This window comes from Oncorhynchus clarkii, chromosome 6 (assembly GCF_045791955.1).
Source record: "Oncorhynchus clarkii lewisi isolate Uvic-CL-2024 chromosome 6, UVic_Ocla_1.0, whole genome shotgun sequence".
Classification (NCBI taxonomy): domain Eukaryota; kingdom Metazoa; phylum Chordata; class Actinopteri; order Salmoniformes; family Salmonidae; genus Oncorhynchus; species Oncorhynchus clarkii.
The window spans coordinates 44802135-44820488 of record NC_092152.1 but is presented as its reverse complement, the minus strand read 5'-3'; the positions used below and the strand labels follow the sequence as shown (position 1 = coordinate 44820488).

At 42.8% G+C, this 18354-nt stretch overlaps 1 protein-coding gene across 1 annotated transcript in view; it reads right to left on the bottom strand.

Annotated features, from left to right (window-relative positions):
- Nucleotides 1-3086, bottom strand: part of LOC139411198 (serine/arginine repetitive matrix protein 4-like) — an 83826-nt gene extending 80740 nt beyond the window's left edge. Inside the window, exon 1 of the mRNA XM_071157131.1 lies at nucleotides 2664-3086. Coding sequence (XP_071013232.1) covers nucleotides 2664-2851 — 188 coding nt within the window. The 5' untranslated portion in view covers nucleotides 2852-3086. The remainder of the gene's footprint in view (nucleotides 1-2663) is intronic.
- Between the last annotated feature and the right edge of the window lie 15268 nt (nucleotides 3087-18354).

The following is an 18354-nucleotide window of genomic DNA, read 5'->3' as shown; positions in this document are numbered from 1 at the left end:
AATAATGATGTTTCTCTGCGAGGGACAGGGAGAGAAAGGAAGGGGAAGAGGGCGGTATAGAGCGAGATTAATGATTCAACTTATAATTATTCAGTAACTGGTAACACAGCCTTTTCTAGTTTACTAAACTGTTCAGTCAATGTATTACCTGAACTTAACATTTTTAGTTGGCTGCAACTGGAGAAAACTTAGGTTAGGGACACCCAAAGTGCTTCTTTTAAAAAACATTTTTTACATATTTGACACACATTGACATATAGGATGACATTGCACATGTTCATTTATACAGTAATTACTATTCAACACCTGGGATTTGAACTCACAACCTCTTGATTCAAAGCATTCCTATCTTCCAGCTACACCATGTTGTGAGTTCAAATCCCAGGGGAGGACATGTTGAATAATAATTTGTGTATAAATAGGCCTGGGCCTGGGGCTATGTGTTCTGTCGGGTTAAGCATTCCCCAGTTACCGTCAGAACATCATCAGCATACATACAGCACACAGGTAGGATGCTTCTCCACCCATGTACAATCTCCTTGTGTTGTCTTTCTGCATTGTTCTATCTCATTACATTACACTACACATTCTGCCAGAGCACATTAGACCATTTCACTCCGCTCTGCATGTGTTATAGACCTGGGGAGAATCTAGTAAGGAAAAATAGGGAGGAAGATGGAGAGGGAGCGTGAGAGAGGGAGGGAGAGAGCAAGAAAGAGAGAGAAAACAATTAAGCTGGCTGGCTGGTTGGAGCTGAATTAACAACATTAGTTAGCTAGTTGTAAATCTGTCTGTCATCTCCCCTCTCCGCACGAAGCTTGCGTCAATGTCAATGTCATTCAGAGCCAGCCCCTCCAGAGGAGATGAGAGAAGAGGAGAGGCAGAGACACTGCTGGAGGACGTGCTTTATGGAAGGGCTCAAACAGAAGAGACAGCCTCTTTAGTCTCCTCTAATGCTGGGCATTATAATGACACTGCTCAGTTCAACTCAGAGAATTGTGTCCTTTCGGAATATATTGTGTCTTATAAGCCCATGTTAGATGAGTGATGGTATATTTGGTGGATTTAAATATATATGTATATATATCTATATATCCAGAAATAGTGAGAGAACTGTCTTTCTCATTTTGATTGGGACAGACAGTGAATTGGCTGGCTATGATGACGTTACATTGTCAGTTGCATTGTCTGTTTCATATTCAAACACACAAAATAACCCTTAATCGAGCCACAGGTTGACAAACCAAATACTCAGAGCAATACAGTATCACTCATTTTGTGAATGAGGAATAGCCTCTTAAAAGGATAAGTTACATCCATCAATGACCTATTTCATGGTTCAATGTGCCTGTTCCCCACACATGTTGCATATGAGGTGCAATGAACCATCATAATCCCCATTAAAATAAGATTCAGCGATTATGGTGGGTGTCAAAACAATACAACAGTTATTGTAATATAAGCCATTCAGCAGACACTTTTATCCAAAGCGATTTACAGAAGTGCAAGCATGTATTTTCATACAGGTGGCCCCAGCAGGAATTTAATCCACAATCCTGACATTTCAAGCGCTATGCTCAACCAACTGAGCCACACTCGAAGATCAACAAAGGTTATCAGAGGAAATGGTTGTCTTAGGTGATTGGGACTTCAGAACTGTTGATTGTGACAGTGACTGTTCTCTCGTGTGTTAGGGCCATACCCAAAAGCCACTGCTACAGATATTTATACCCATTTCTCACTATTTTGCCTTTTCAGCAACCTGGAACATGACCAGGCCAGCTCAATACAACTTGGTTTGGCTGGACTCGGTTCGGCTCAGTAGTGTGAAAAGCCCTTAGTGTTTGACGAACCCTTTCGTCGGGTGGGGCGGTAGGGTGAGGGATAAAGTTGTTAGCGCTGGGGGATCGTGTCTGATTGTTGAGGACGGGAGCAGGGAAAACAGGATGAGCGGGACAAGAGGAGGAGAGCGAGACAATAGATCAAATGTGATACACTGATGTCACATATCTCTCCCTATCTGTTTCCCCCCTGCCTGCCTGTCTGCTCTGAGGGCTGATCGTAGAGGATAACCTTTGCAATGATGAAAATGGGCATGAATAGATAACACACACACACTGACAAGGGGCATGAATACATAACACACGGCGGTGGCACTTCACAGAGAGGCAGCAACATACGGCCACCATGCCACTGGAGGGGACGTGGCTGACATTAGAGGCTCGGAGAGAGAAGAGAAGACATGCACGTAACCTTTAAAAGCCTGCCTGGGACAATTATACTGCAGCCACTGTCATGTTTACATGGCATGTCTGCTGTGAGGGATTCCCTTTATGTGATATAATCCTTTATTTACATATATGTTATGTTAAATGCATGAAATTAAAATGCCCTTGAAATCCCCCAAAACAGTTAGATTATTATTCATGTTTTTCTTGATGTTGGACAGTGCTGTGTGCACATAGCTACAAGAAATCCAACCACCTGCTTCATTTAAAATCGAATCACCTGCTTGCTAGCTATCATCATATATATGCACTATTCTAAGATAAGCCAAGGCACAAATATAACTTGAATTCAGAGAGCTATAGATGTGTTCAATACAAAACAAAGGATAAAATAACGAGTTACAGTAGGAGAGGTAGCGAGATACAGTAACTGACCTGATAACCTTCCTACTGGCGGTGATGCTTGCCACGATGATGCTCTCTGGTCTCGGTGTGGCCACAGCTTTAAACGTCCCCTTCCAGAACTTCTCAAAGAGCTGCTTCTCCCCCTGGTGCTCCAGGCTGGCCATGCTGTCTGCTGTCCCCAGGGAGAGAGGGCTGCAGGGAGCCAGGGAGAGAGCCATGGAGGGCTGGGAATGGGGGTCCAGGGCTTCCCTGGAGATGGAGTCTCGACGAGTGAGACTTCACATAGACTGTAACACACGACCAGCAAAAATACACACTGTGTTGCTGAGCGGACCTAGTGCTCTGGCGCTGTCCAAGTACTGAATCCACACAGGGAAGAGCAACAGGATAACACACATCAAACAGCCAACCCTTTCTCTCTCTGGTAGAGTAGGCCAGTGTGTCAGTGCTCAGTGCGGCTCCTCTCCTCTGGTCTCCTCTCTTCTGATTTCTTCTACGGGGGGAGCATGTGAACCAAGCAGGACAAGACAAAGGCTGTTTCTGCTGCTGCCACAACGTCAGGCTGCTTTTTGTTCTCTGAGAGGGGGGTTAGCATTTCTCCTCCTCTGTTCCTCAGTCACAGCTGCTGCTTCCGCTCTGCTCTGTGTTCTGTAGCACTCTTCAGTTAGAGCAGGCATGGAGTCATATGCGATACAGCAGAAGCATTCTCTCCGGTCAGAGCCAAGGAGCCAGTGACGGACGAAATGTGTGACAGAGTGTTTCTCAACACACCAGCACGTGGATGAGTTCTGAGAGCTGAGGCGAGTGTTTTGCTGACTGTGTATGTTTGAGTTTGTGGGCGCGCAGGGTCATGAGTGAGTGTGTGTATGCGTGTGTTCTGTACGAGCGGTGTGTGTTCAAAGCGACTGAGGAGCCTAGCTGACGGCTGCTTGTTTTGTCTCTCTCAGACTGTGACGTTGTGTTGGGAGGCTGGGATAGGTCAAGGAGAGTAGGACACCTTGTGTATCCTCTTCTCTCTCTCTCTCTCTGTGTCTCTCTCTCTGTGTCTCTCTCTCTGTGTCTGTCTGTCTGTCTGTCTGTCTGTCTGTCTGTCTGTCTGTCTGTCTGTCTGTCTGTCCCCTCCTATTATCTTACCAATTCTTCTTTGCTTCATTGTTCCGTCCCCTTACTTTCATTATCTTACTCAGTGTCTCTCTTTCAGTCTCTCCATGCCTCTCTCCCTCCCTCCGTCTCTGCTTCTCTCCCTCTGTGTCTTGGACAAAAGGCGAAGCTGGTTCCGGCCATCAGCATAACAAAAGGCTGGGTCTGCGGGGGGCAGCTGGTGCATGTGCCTGACGCAATGCCCCAAGGGATCAGAGTTTTCCCCAGCAAGCCTACACGGCCATACATAACATAACCCTACACATCACATTACAGAAAAACAGTGTTTCCCCAGCTATCCTAGACAGCCCAACTCTTCCAGCTACACAACGCAATACACCACACCACACCACAACACCCCCCCTGCCCTCCCTCTCTCGTCTCTGCTCTTTCTGCCCCTCACATTATCTGTCACAATGCTGAAGACTGAATTTAGGAAGAGATATTTGCAATCTGATAAATCATGTATTGTTGTATAGGCATAAGGATTAAATATAGATTGTACTTTGACAGTGATGATACATTTGAATGTTTATGATAAAGGAATGCACTGAAAGCAATACATTTCAGGTAGTAAAACTCACATTTATTGCTTGACAATCACCAGAGGCTTTTCTAAGTTCTAGGCACAAAATGGAAGAAAACTTTAAACAATCATGTGTTATTTGGCTTAACCCATGTATTCATTTTGTACTAGACACCCAACACGTTATGACTCTAAAATACTTTTACTAGGTCAAAGAATCTCCTCTTTACAGCCAGGCATGCACTGGCCTAATAAATCAAAATCAAAATCAAGACATTTGTATTTGTCACGTGCACCGAATACAACAGGTGTAGGCCTTACCGAAATGCTTACTTACAAGCCCTTAAACAACAATGCAGTTTAAAATAAAATAAGAGTTAAGAAAATATTTACCAAATAAACTAAAGTAAAAAAAGAAAAAGAAAAGAACAATGAGGCTATATACAGGGGGTATCGGAACCGAGTCAATGTACCTCGACAGGTTAGTCGAGGTAATTAAGATAATATGTACACGTAGGTAGAGGTAAAGTGACTATGCACAGACAATAAACAGCGAGCAGCTACAGTGTAAAAAAGGGGGGGAGTCAATGCAAATAGTCCCAGTTGCCATTTGATTAGCTGTTCAGCAGTCTTATGGCTTGGGGGTAGAAGCTGTAAAGAAGCCTTTTGGACCTAGACTTGGCACTCCCGTACCACTTGCCGTGCAGTAGCAGAGAGAACAGTCTATGACTAGGGCTCTTTGGCAATTTTTAGGGCCTTCCTCTGACAACGCCTGGTGTAGAGGTCCTGGATGGCAGGAAACTTGGCCCCAGTGATGTACTGGGCTGTACGCACTACCGTCTGTAGCGCCTTGCGGTTGCCATACCAGGCGGTGATGCAACCAGTCAGGATGCTCTCGATGGTGAAGCTTTAGAACATTTTAAGGAGCTGAGGACCCATGCCAAATTGTTTTGAGGGGAATATGCATTGTCGTGCCCTCTTCACAACTCCATTGGTGTGTTTGGACCATGATAGTTTGTTGGCAATGTGAACACAAAGGAACTTGAAGCTCTCAACCTGCTCCACTATAGCCCCATCGATGAGAACCGGGGCCCTCTATTTCCTGTAGTCCACGATCATTTCCTTTGTCTTTATCACATTGAGGGAGAAGTTGTTGTCCTGGCACCACACAGTTAGGTATTTGACCACTTCCCGATAGGCTGTTTCATTGTTATTGGTGATCAAGCCTACCACTGTTGTGTCGTCGGCAAACTTAATGATGGTGTTAGAGTTGTGCTTGGCCAGGCAGTCATGGGTGAACAGGGAGTACAGGAGGGGACTAAGCACGCATGCCTGAGGAGCCCCCGTGTTGAGGATCAGTGTGGCATATGTGTTGTTGCCTACCCTTACAACCTGGGGGCGGCCTGTCAGGAAGTCTGTGATCCAGTTGCAGAAGGAGGTGTTTAGTTCCAGGGTCCTTAGCTTAGTGATGAGCTTCGTGTCAGGATTTGGTCAGGATAGTTCCGGTTTTGGCCACTAGATGCCCCCTTGTGCTTTTTGACCCTTTTGTTTTCCCTTGTTTCCAGTTATTATTTGCACTTGTGCCTCGTTTCCCTTGCATGTATTTAAACCCTTAGTTTTCCTCAGTTCTTTGCTCTGTGTTTGAATGTTAGCACCCAGCCATGCTGTGAATATTTGTTGTGCCAGTTGGACTCGCTTGTGGTACTCTGTTTTTGTTATAGTTTATTTATTTTTGATTATCTTTTGAGGCTTTTTTCTGCTGTACCTACCACCTTGTGGATTTACCTTTTGACTTGGAGGATTACCTTTTTCTCTGGGAATTACTTTTGATGTTGTGGATTTATATTTTTGCCTGAAGAACTTTCCTTTTTACTTTATTAAAACACTGTCTCAAGTACTGCTGTGTCTGCCTCATCTTCTGGGTTCTGCAGACTATTAGTGGCTCAGTTTGCTAAGTGACTGTTTCTCACACCGGAGACCTGAGTTCGTAACCGTGTCTTGACACTTCGAGGGATCTATGGTTTTGAGCGCTGAGCTGTAGTCAATGAACAGCATTCTTACATAGGTGTTCCTCTTGTCCAGGTGGGAAAGGGCAGTGTGGAGTGCAATAGAGATTGTGTCATCTGTGTACCTTGGTGTTCTTGGGCACAGGGAATATGGTGGTCTGCTTGAAACCTGTTGGTATTACAGACTTGGCCAGGGACAGGTTGAACATGTCAGTGAACACACTTGCCAGTTGGTCAATGCGGCCTTGTGAATGTTGACTTGTTTAAAGGTCTTACTCACATCGACTACAGCGAGTGTGATCATACAGTTGTCAGGTACAGCTGGCACTCTCATGCATGCTTGAGTGCTGCTTGCCTCGACGCACGCATAAAAGTCATTTAGCTCGTCTGGTAGGCTTGTGTCACAGGGCAGCTCTTGGCTGGGCTTCCCTTTGTAGCCCGTAATAGTTAACACTCCCTGCCACATCCGACGAGCGTCGAAGCCGGTGTAGTAGGATTCAATCTTAGTCCTGTATTGACACTTTGCCTGTTTGATGGTTTGTCGGAGGGCATAGCGGGATTTCTTATAGGCCGGGTTCCGCTTCATGAAAGCAGCAGCTCTACCTTTCAGCTCAGTGCAGATGTTGCCGGTAATCCATGGCTTCTGGTTGGGGTATGTACGTACTGTCACTCTGGGGACGACATCATCATTGCACTTATTGATGAAGCCGGTGACTGATGTGGTATACTCCTCAATGCCATCGGATGAATCCCAGAACATATTTCAGTCTGTGCTAGCAAAACAGTCCTGTAGCTTAGCATCTGCATTATCTGACCACTTCTTTATTGACAGAGTAACTGGTACTTCCTGCTTTAGTTTGTGCTTGTAAGCAGGAATCAGGTGGATATAATTATGGTCATATTTGCCAAATGGAGGGCAAAGGAGAGCTTTGAAAGTGTCTCTGTGTGTGGAGTAAAGGTGGTATAGAGTTTTTTTTTTTTACTCTGGTTGCACATTGTAACATGCTGGTAAATATTAGGTCATATGGATTTAAGTCCCCAGCCACTAGGAGCACCGCCTCTGGATGAGCATTTTCTTGTTTGCTTAAGACCTTTGCAGCTCGTTGAGTGCGGTCTTAGTGCCAGCATCGGTTTGCGGTGGTAAATAGACAGCTACAAAAAATATAGATGACAACTCCCTTGGTAAATAGTGTGGTCTACAGCTTATCATGAGATACTCTACCTCAGGTGAGCAAAACCTTGAGACTTCCTTAATATTAGATTACGCGCACCAGCTGTTATTGACAAATAGACACAGACTTGTCTTACCAGAGGCAGCTGTTCTGTCTTGCCGATGCACGGAAAACCCAGCCAACTGTATATTATCCATGTCGACGTTCAGCTACGACTAGGTAAAGCAAGATATTACAGTTTTTAATGTCCAGTTGGTAGGATAGTCTTGAACAGAGCTCATCAAGTTTATTATCCAATGATTGTACGTTGGCCAATAGGAAGGACGGTGGAGGGGGGTTACCCACTCGCCAAATCATTCTCATAAGGCACCCGTATCTGCATCTTTTCTTCATGTGAATGATGGGGATTTGGGCCTGGTCCGGTATCTGCAGTAAATCCTTCGCATCCGACTCATTAAATAAACAATCTTTGTCCAGTTCAAGGTGAGTAGTCGCTGTTCTGATTTCCAGAAGCTCTTTTTGGTCATAAGAGATGGTGGAAGAAACATTATGTACAAAATTAATTACAAACAACGCAAAAAAAAAACACTAAAAATAGCTCAATTGGTTAAGAGCCTGTAAAATGGCAGCCATCTCTTCCGGTGCCATTCGTGTCAGAGATACATGTATGTATGTTAGATAGATAGAAACAAAACACAAAAGTGTCCTTCCATTGTGTTCTTATAACTGTTTAGAACAGGCAGGTGTTATCTATGACTTGACCCAAGTATTCACTTTCTAGACGCCCTTTTGCTCTACAGACTTTTGCTCAGTTAAAAATGGGGATGACAATCTTTTGCCCTGGCCTGGTTTCAGGGCTCTGAATAAAAAACAAAGGAATTGGTAGCACTGGTGCTCTAACATTCAAGAAGTTAAGAACACCACATACATTTTTTAAATTGATTGAGCCTTTATGAATTCTACTTTTGAATCACAAACTATTTGTAATTATGTTCCGGCACCCCGAACATACACTCAACAAAAAAATTGTCCCGCTGCTGAATCTAGTTGCGTATCCCTGGCATAGATTCTACAAGTGTCTGGAACTCTGAACTTCCCCAAGAATTCCATCACTTGGTGTTTTGTTGATAGTGATGGAATAATATGTCCCAGGTGCTACGCCAGAATCTCCCATAAGTGTTGAATTGGGTTGAGATCTGGTGACTGAGACACACACAGCCTTTAAACCCCCTATGCTCATTTGAGACCCCTCTTTCAAAGTCACTGAGATCTCTTATTCTAGCCACGCTACACTCTTAGAAAAAATGATTTCAAAAGGGTTGTTTGAATTTCCCCATAGGAAAATCATTTTTGGTTCCAGGTGGAAGAACCCTTTCAGGTTACATGTAGAACCCTCTGTGGAAGGGATTCTACCTGGAGCCAAAAGTGTTCTACCTGCAACCAAAAAGGGTTCTTCAAAGGGTGGTCCTATGTGGACAGCCAAAGAACCCTTTTTGGTTCTAGAAAGCACCTTTACTCTATGAGTGTAAACAAAATAATGGCCAACTGAACATTTTTATAAGTGACCCGAAGCACGATGGGATACGAATTGCATAATTAAATCAGGAAACGCACCTGTGTGGAAGCACCTGCTTTCAATACACTTTGTATGTGTCACGGATCCCTCCGGAACTTTCATTACGCACACCTGGCCCCTATTCCCAGTGATTAGTAATTGTATAAGTGTGTCCTTGGTTTACCATTGTCCTGTCGATTATTGTTACTATGTCCGTTGGTGCGTGTGAGTACCTGTGTTTTGGGCTTTCGTGCCCTTGTGGATTGCGCATATGATTACGGGTCTCGTCACGTGTGTTAATCATTGTGCGTGTGTGTTATTTATTTGAGGTACTCCTCACTCTTTTGTTTTTGGTTTCTATCCTGTGTTTTGTGATGTGTTTGTTTGGTCTTCGTCCCCGTGCTTTACACAGCACGCCGTAATTTGGGCTTAATAAAAAAAACTATTACGCATTCCTGCGCCTGTCTCCCGATCCTTAATGCCAACGTGACAGTATGCCTCCTTTACTCAAGTGTTTTCTTTATTTTGGCAGTTATCTCTAAATTAATACAGTTGGAATCATGGAAATCTAATGATTATTCTAATTCTATGGTTGATACTTTTTGGCATGTCAACCAATGAAAAAGCCAGGTATGAGTTATGACAGGGTAGGAAACCAAAGTGTTGGTCAGTGTTTCCCAGGAGACCCTAATCAAATTTGAATAAATGTTACATTTAGAAGACAATTTTAGAATAGGCTCTGATACAGAATTTAAAAAACATGATTATATACAGTACACCACCACTTGTACAGTAACCTGTATTAGAGCTAACATTTGCTTTGCCCTAAATAGTGCAATTAGTTAACTAGTTAGAGATTAGCATTAGCGATTGGCTTATTTTAGGTAGATGCCAGCTTCCGTAGACTAACTAACTTGCATTTTGCAGAGAGCAAGATACACAAATTAATAGTATAATAGAGAAAACAAGCGTATTCATATTTAGAAGTAGCGTGGAAAGCACCATCGTTCTTGTTTTGGAAGAATGTTGAGTGCATGAATTGAGAGCATGGTGAGAGAATAAACAACGTGGAGCAAGGGTGTCAAACTCATTCCACGGAGGTTTTAGTTTTTTCCTTTCAATTAAGACCTAGACAACCAGGTGAGGGGAGTTTCTAACTAATTAGTGACCTGAAATTCATCAATCAAGTACAAGCGTGGATTGAAAACTCGCAGACATTTGGCCCTCTGTGGAATGAGTTTGACGCGTGGCATGGAGGAACTGTGTGCTGCCTGCTTGAGTGACAGGGGGAAGGGCTTGGTCTGTGCAAGCAGCCACCAGAGGGAGAGAGAGGACTCTATGGCACATGACGGCTGAGGTAAAGCAAAGCCTAATTGTTACAATAATTATTATCTGGGTGTTTTATTCAGCCTGTCTTGTTTGAGCAGTATAGAGAAGAGTGTTGCTGCGAAATATTGTCACACTGATGCTCCCAAAATAAAACTCCAGGTCGCATAGCAAAATAATTTGTCTCATATGCGCCCAAATTGGTCGCACTTTAGACCCCCGCCTAGTCTAATAGTTGTGCATGGAGGTCTCTACACTAAAGCCAAGCTCAGTTAGATTAATAATGCATAAATTATCTGATAACATGAAAGTTGATGTTCAACAACACCAGACACTTAATGATGTTGGCAGCCTGGCCTGGCTCATCATTACTGTGCTTTGAATAAAGATAGAATCAGGTTGTGTCCCAAATGGTACCCTATTCCCTATAAATTGCACTGCTTTACTTCTGACCAGGGCCCATATTGGGCTGTGGTCAAAAGTAGTGCACTATATAGGGCATAACGGGCAAGTTGGGACACAAGCTCTGAAGCACTCACTAAATAAACCATAGGCCAACACAGAACAGACCTGGGTTCAAATGGTATTCACATTTGCGTGACTATTGATTTGGTTCCATTGCGCCAGGCAAGCTCAAACAAGCTCAGCTAAAGTATACCATATACAAAAGTATGTGGACAGCCCTTCAAATTAGTGGATTCGGCTATTTCAGCCACACCTGTTGCTGACAGGTGTATAAAATCGAGCAAACAGCTTTGCAATCTCCATAGACAAAATTTGTCAGTAGAATGGCCTTACAGAAGAGCTCAGTGACTTTCAACCTGGCACCATCATAGGATGTCACCTTTACAGCAAGCCAAATCTCTGCCCTGCTAGAGCTGCCCCAGTCAACTGTAAGTGATGTATTTGTGAAGTGCAAACGTCTAGGAGAAACACCGGCTCAGCGGCAAAGTGGCAGGCCAGATAAGCTCACAGAACGGGACCACTGAAGTGCGTAGTGCGTAAATATCATCTGTCCTCGGTTGCAACACTCACTACTGACTTCCAAACTGCCTCTGGAAGCAGCGTCAGCACGAGAAGTGTTCGTCGGGAGCTTTACGAAATGGGTTTCCATGGCCGAGCAGCCACACACAAGACTAAGATCACCATGTACAATGCCAAGCGTCGGCTGGAGTGGTGTAAAGATCGCCGACATTGGACTCTGGAGCAGCGGAAACGTGTTCTCTGCAGTGATGAATTGCAATTCCCCATCTGGCAGTCTGACGGACTAATCTAGGTTTGGCAGATGCCAGGAGAACGCTACTTGCCCGAATGCATAGTGCCAACTGTAAAGTTTGGTGGAGGAATAATGGTCTGGGGCTGTTTTTCATGGTTTGGGCTAGGCCCCTTAGTTCCAGTGAAGGGGAAATCGTAATGCTACACCATACAATGACATTCTAGATGATTCTGTGCTTCCAGCTTTTTAGCAATTAGGCCCTTTCCTGTTTCAGCATGACAATGCCCACCTGCACAAGACGAGGTCCATACAGAAATGGTTTGTCGAGATCAGTGTGGAAGAAATTGCCTGGCCTGCACAGAGCCCTGACATCAACCACATCGGACACCTTTGGGATGATTGGAAAGCCAACTGCGAGCCAGGCCTAATCGCCCAACATCCGTGCCTGACCTCATTAAAGCTCTTGTGGCTGAATGGAAGCAAGTTCCCGCAGCAATGTTCCAACATCTAGTGGAAAGCCTTCCCAGAAGAGTGGAGGCTTTTATAGAAGCAAAGGGGGGACCAACTCCATATGAATGCCCATGATTTTGGGATGAGATATTTGGCGAGCAGGTGTCCACATACCTTCATGTAGTGTATTTGACATGATTTTGAATACTATATGAACCCAGGTCAAAGAGAGAGACATAGGCAGCTTAATGATTGCTGAAAATGTTTTAATTATGAACTAGAATATATCATGAAATCATCAAGTCTTTCTGAAGGGTCAGGTGTGCAGCATGTAAATGTTTTTATCTGGGACTAGGCCTATGTAACTGCCACTGATGGTAGTGTTTCAAATCCAGTTTTACATCATGGATTGAAATCTCAATATTATTTGAAATGGGTTTGTTACCTTGGCAATGTATTTTCTGGGAAGACAACTTTTATGAATGCATGCTGATACTCTCTTTACATTCATCCAAAGAAAATAACAATATCAACTGAAAACAGTTGGTAAAATATTAGAATATAATTGTTAAGCAAGATTGCTTCTCACTCCGGAACACCAGAACGGACAAACATGTCCATAATTGCAGTTATTACACAAAATGAAATATCTAGCTCAAAATAATTGATTTGTTTGTTCCTGTTTGTATCAGACCTATTTCAAATGGAGAGCAAAAATGGTATTGATTGCACTTTTTTTTAGGACAATGATGTAGCTACTGTACCTGTATGCATTTGGTCAATAGTTTTTACAATTATCAGCTTGTTCAATCACGATGCCTGTCAGAAAGTTTTACACTGAATAAACAATATTTATTTGATCTATAATTGGAGCGTTTTTAGAAAGTCAGCTATTCATATGTTTGTAATAACTTTGTAAGTCTTGTATTCATTATGAATAGAAAAAAATATAAACAAAAGTACAACTTAATACCCATATCAAAACATATGAAATAGATCCAGACAGTGAGTAACTGTCTTCCTCACCTATTGCTTATGCACTTCATTATGGGCCGGTTCACCTGACAAATGTGACATTTGTGACAGCTCCTGGAATAATTGTGAGTTAAAAATGACGTTTCAAGTAGCACCACCAGAATACAGCGCCAATCCATGATGCATAAATGACCTGCAGCAGAGACACACCAGAGTCAGTAGCCTGAGTCTCATATTGGCTGAGTAGAGTAGAGTAGGAGTAGAGTAGTGTAGCAGTAGTGTATTGTTTAGAGTAAAAAAAAAGACATTTTAGATGTAGCACCACCAGAATACAGCTTCAATCTATGATGCATAAATTATCTGCAGCAGAGACGCATATTGGCTGTGTCCGAAAACACAATTTGAACTTACTTTCAACCAGGACCCATAAGACTCGGGTATAGAGTAGGGTGTGAGTAGATTAGGGTAAGGTAGTGTTTTGTATAGAGTAGAGTAGGGTAGAGTAGAAGTAGGGTAGAGAAGGGTAGAGCATGGTAGAGAACAGTAGTGTGTAGAGTACTGTGTAGAGTAGAGTAGGAATAGAGTACTGTGTAGAGTAGAGTAGGAATAGAGTACTGTGTGGAGTAGGAGTAGAGTGGGGTTAGAGTGGAGTCGGAGAAGAAGTAGAGTAGATTAGGAGTATGGTAGATTAGAGGAGTGTATAGAGTAGAGTGGTGTAAGAGTAGAGTAGTGCAAGAGTAGAGTAGTCTGTAGAGTAGTCTGTAGTGTAGAATTAGAGTAGGACTAGAGTAGTGTGTGTGTGTGTATATACAGTTGAAGTCGGAAGTTTACATATACCTTAGCCAAATATATGTAAACTCAGTTTTTCACAATTCCTGACATTTAATCCTAATAAATATTCCCTGTCTTAGGTCAGTTAGGATCACCACTTCATTTTAAGAATATGAAATGTCAGAATAATAATTTCTTCACATTCCCAGTGGGTCAGAAGTTTACATATACTCAATTAGTATTTGGTAGCATTGCCTTTAAATTGTTTAACCTATGGTCAAACGTTTCAGGTAGCCTTCCACAGGCATCCCCCAATAAATTGGGTGAATTTTGGCCCATTCCTCTTAACTGAGTCAGGTTTGTAGGCCTCCTTGCTCGCACAAATCTTCTATAGGATTGAGGTCAGGGCTTTGTGATGGCCATTCCAATACCTTGACTTTGTTGTCCTTAAGCTATTTTGCCACATCTTTGGAAGTATGCTTGGGGTCATTGTCCATTTGGAAGACCTATTTGCGACCAAGTTTTAACTTCCTGACTGATGTCTTGAGATGTTGCTTCAATATATCCACATAATTTTCCTGCCTCATCTATTTTGTGAAGTGCAACAGTCCCTTCTGCAGCAAAGCAACCCCATGTTTTTTATTTTTGTATTATTTTATTTGTAATTTTACCCCTTTTTTCTCCCCAATTTCGTGGTATCCAATTGTTGTAGTAGCTACTATCTTGTCTCATCGCTACAACTCCAGTACGGGCTCGGGAGAGACGAAGGTTGAAAGTCATGCGTCCTCCGATACACAACCCAACCAAGCCGCACTGCTTCTTAACACAGCGCGCATCCAACCCGGAAGCCAGCTGCACCAATGCGTCGGAGGAAACACTGTGTACCTGGCCACCTTGGTTAGCGCGCACTGCGCCCGGCCCGCCACAGGATTCGCTGGTGCACGATGAGACAAGGACACCCCTACCGACCAAGCCCTCCCTAACCCGGACGACGCTAGGCCAATTGTGCGTCGCCCCACGGACCTCCCGGTCGCGGCCGGTTACGACAGAGGCTGGGCGCGAACCCAGGGACTCTGATGGCACAGCTGGCGCTGTAGTGTACGAGTAGCATATTGTATAAAGTAAAGTAGTGTTGTGAGTAGAATGGTGTATTGTGTAGGAGTAGAGGAGGGTGTGAGAGTAGTAGTGTAATGTATTGAGAAGTGTAGAGCAGAGTAGGTTAGGAGTGAGTAGATTAGAGTAGAGTTTAGTATAGCAGTCGGAGTAGAGTCGAGTAGATTAGGAAAGGAGTAGGGTAGAGTAGTGTGTAGAGGATTGTGTAGAGTGGTGTAACAGTAGAGTAGTGTGTAGAGTGGTGTCAGAGTAGAGTAGTGTATAGAGTATACAGTGGCTTACAAAAGTATTTACCCCCTTGGCATTTTTCCTATTTTGTTGCCTTAGAACCTGAAATTAAAATGGATTTTTGGGGGGTTTGTATCATTTGATTTACCAACATGCCTACCACTATGAAGATGCAAAATATTTTTTTTGTGAAACAAACAAGAAATAAGACAAAAACACAGAACTTGAGCATGCATAACTATTTACCCCCCCCAAAGTCAATACTTTGTAAAGCCAACTTTTGCAGAAATTACAGCTGCAAGTCTCTTGGGGTAAGTCTCTATAAGCTTGGCACATCAAGCCACTGGGATGTTTGCCCATTCTTCAAGGCAAAACTGCTCCAGCGCTTTCAAGTTGGAACGCTGTGTACAGCAGTCTTTAAGTCATACCACAGATTCTCAATTGGATTGAGGTCTGGGCTTTAACTAGGCCATTCTAAGACATTTAAATGTTTCCGCTTAAACCACTCACGTATCACCTTAGCAGTATGCTTAGGGTCATTGTCCTGATGGAAGGTGAACCTTCGTCCCAGTCTCAAATCTCTGGAAGACTGAAATAATTTCCCTATATTTAGCACCATCCATCATTCCTTCAATTCTGACCAGTTTCCCAGTCCCTACCGGTGAAAAACATCCCCACGGCATGATGCTGCCACCACGCTTCACTGTGGGGATGGTGTTCTCGAGTGATGAGAGGTGTTGGGTTTGCGCCAGACATAGCATTTTCCTTGATCTCCAAAAAGCTCATATTTAGTCTCATCTGACCAGAGTACCTTCTTACATATGTTTGGGGAGTCTCCCACATGCCTTTTGGCGAACACCAAACACATTTGCTTATTTTTTTCTGGCCACTCTTCCGTAAAGCTCAGCTCTGTGGAGTGTATGACTGAAAGTGGTCCTATGGACCGATACTCCACTCTCTGCTGTGGAGCTTTGCAGCTCCTTCAGGGTTATCTTTGGTCTCTTTGTTGCCTCTCTGATTAATGCCCTCTATGCCTGGTCCGTGAGTTTTGGTGGGTGGCCCTCTCTTGGCAGGTTTGATGTGGTGCCATATTCTTTCCATTATTTTAATAATGGATTTAATAGTACTCTGTGAAATGTTAAAAGTTTCGGATATCTTTTTATAACCCAACCCTGATCTGTACTTCACCACAACTTTGTCCCTGACCTGTTTGGAGAGCTCCTTGGTTTTCAGTGCCACTTGCTTGGTGGTGCCTCTTGCTTAGTTGTGTTGCAGACTCCGTGCCTTTCAGACAGGTGTATATATATATACTGGGATCATGTGACAGATCATGTGACACTCAGATTGCACACAGGTGGACTTTATTTAACTAATTATGTGACTTTTAAAGGTAATTGGTTGCACCAGATCTTATTTAGGCTTTTTATTTAGGATCTTTATTTAGGATCTTTATCTAGGCTTCATAGCAAAGGGGGTGAATACATATGCAAACACCACTTTTCCATTATTTTATTATTTTATTTTTTTAAACAAGTAATTTTTTAAATTTCACTTCACCAATTTTGACTATTTTGTGTATGTTCATTACATGAAATCCAAATAAAAATCCATTTAAATTACAGGTTGTAATGCAACAAAATATAAAAACGCCAAGGGGATTGAATACTTTTGCAAGGCACTGTATTAGGAGTAAAGTAGAGTAGTCTGTCGTGTAGTGTACAGAGTAGATTAATGTAGAGTAGACCTAGAGTAGAGTAAGAGTACGGTAGAGAAGAGTATGGTAGATTAGAGTAGTGTATAAATTAGAGTAGTGTAGGAGTAAATATATGGTAGATTAGAGTAGTGTGAAGAGTAGAGTAGATTAGAGTTGTGTATAGAGTAGTGTACGAGTAGCGTGTAGAGTATAGTTGCAGTAGAGTAGGGTACAGTAGAATGGTGTAGGGTGTGAGAAGAGTAGGATTGAGTAGTATAATGTAGGGTAGGAGTGAGTAGAGTAGAGTAGGAGTAGACTAGGAAAGGAGTAGAGTAGAGAAGAGTAGGGTAGAGTAGTGTATAGAGTAGAGTAGTGCATTGTACAAAGTAAAGTATTGTAGGAGTAAATGTATGGTAGAGAGAAGAGTAGTCTGTAGTGTAGGAGTAGAGTAGAGTGGGGTTAGAGTAGAGTAGTGTATATAGTAGAGTAGGAGTAGAGTCGGAATATAGTAGAGTAGGGTAGAGTATAGTAGTGTGCAGAGTAGGTGTATGGTAGAGTAGAAATAGAGTAGAGTAGTGTATAAATTAGAGTACAGTAGTGTAGGAGTAGATTTATGGTAGAGTAGGGTAGAGTAGTGTATTAAGTAGTGTATTGTATAGAGTAAAGTAGTGAGTAGGGTAAAGTAGTGTAATGTGTAGAGAATGGTAGAGTAGGTGTATAGCAGGAGTAGAGGAGGGTGAGAGTGAGTAGGTGTAGAGTAGTGTGTGGAATTGTAGTAGGGGTAGAGTAGGAAAGGAGTAGGGTAGAGAAGAGTAGCGTGTAGTAGTCTATAGAGTAGTGTACAAAGTAGAGTAGTGTTGGAGTAAATGTATGGTAAAGTAGGGCAGAGTGGTGTGTAGTTTAAAGAGTAGAGTAGAGCATTGTTTAAAGTAGAGTGGTGGAAGAGTATAGTAGTGTATAGATTATGGCAGATATAGTGTGTATAGTAGAGTAATGTTGTGTAGTTAGTGGAGTTGAGTAGCAGTTGAGTGAGTAGAGTAGGAATGGGGGAGAGTAGGAGTAGAGGAGTGCTTAGAGTAGGAGTAGAGTATATTAGGGTTATAGTAGAGTTGTGTGTGTGTGTGTATATATAGTAGAGTAGGAGTAGAGAAGTGCATATCGTAGAGTACTGTGTAGAGTCGCTTGTAGAGTAAAGTAATGTAGAGTTAGGTAGTGTATAAATCAGATTACAGTAGTGTAGGAGTAGATCTATTGTAGTATATAATAGAGTAGACTAGTGAAAAGAGTAGAGTAGTGTATTGAGTAAAGTATTGCGTGAGTAGAGTGGTGTATTGTATAGAGGTAGAGTAGAGTAGGGCATGAGAAGAGTAGGGTAGAGCAGTGTAATGTATAGAGAAGTGAAGAGCAGTGTAGGGTGGAGTAGTGTGGAGTAGGAGTAGAGTAGAGTAAGAGTGAGTGGAGGATAGTAGGAGTAGAATAGAGTAGAGTAGAGTATTGTATAGAGTAGTTTAGAGTAGAGTGTAAAGTAGAGTAGTGTATAGAGTATATTA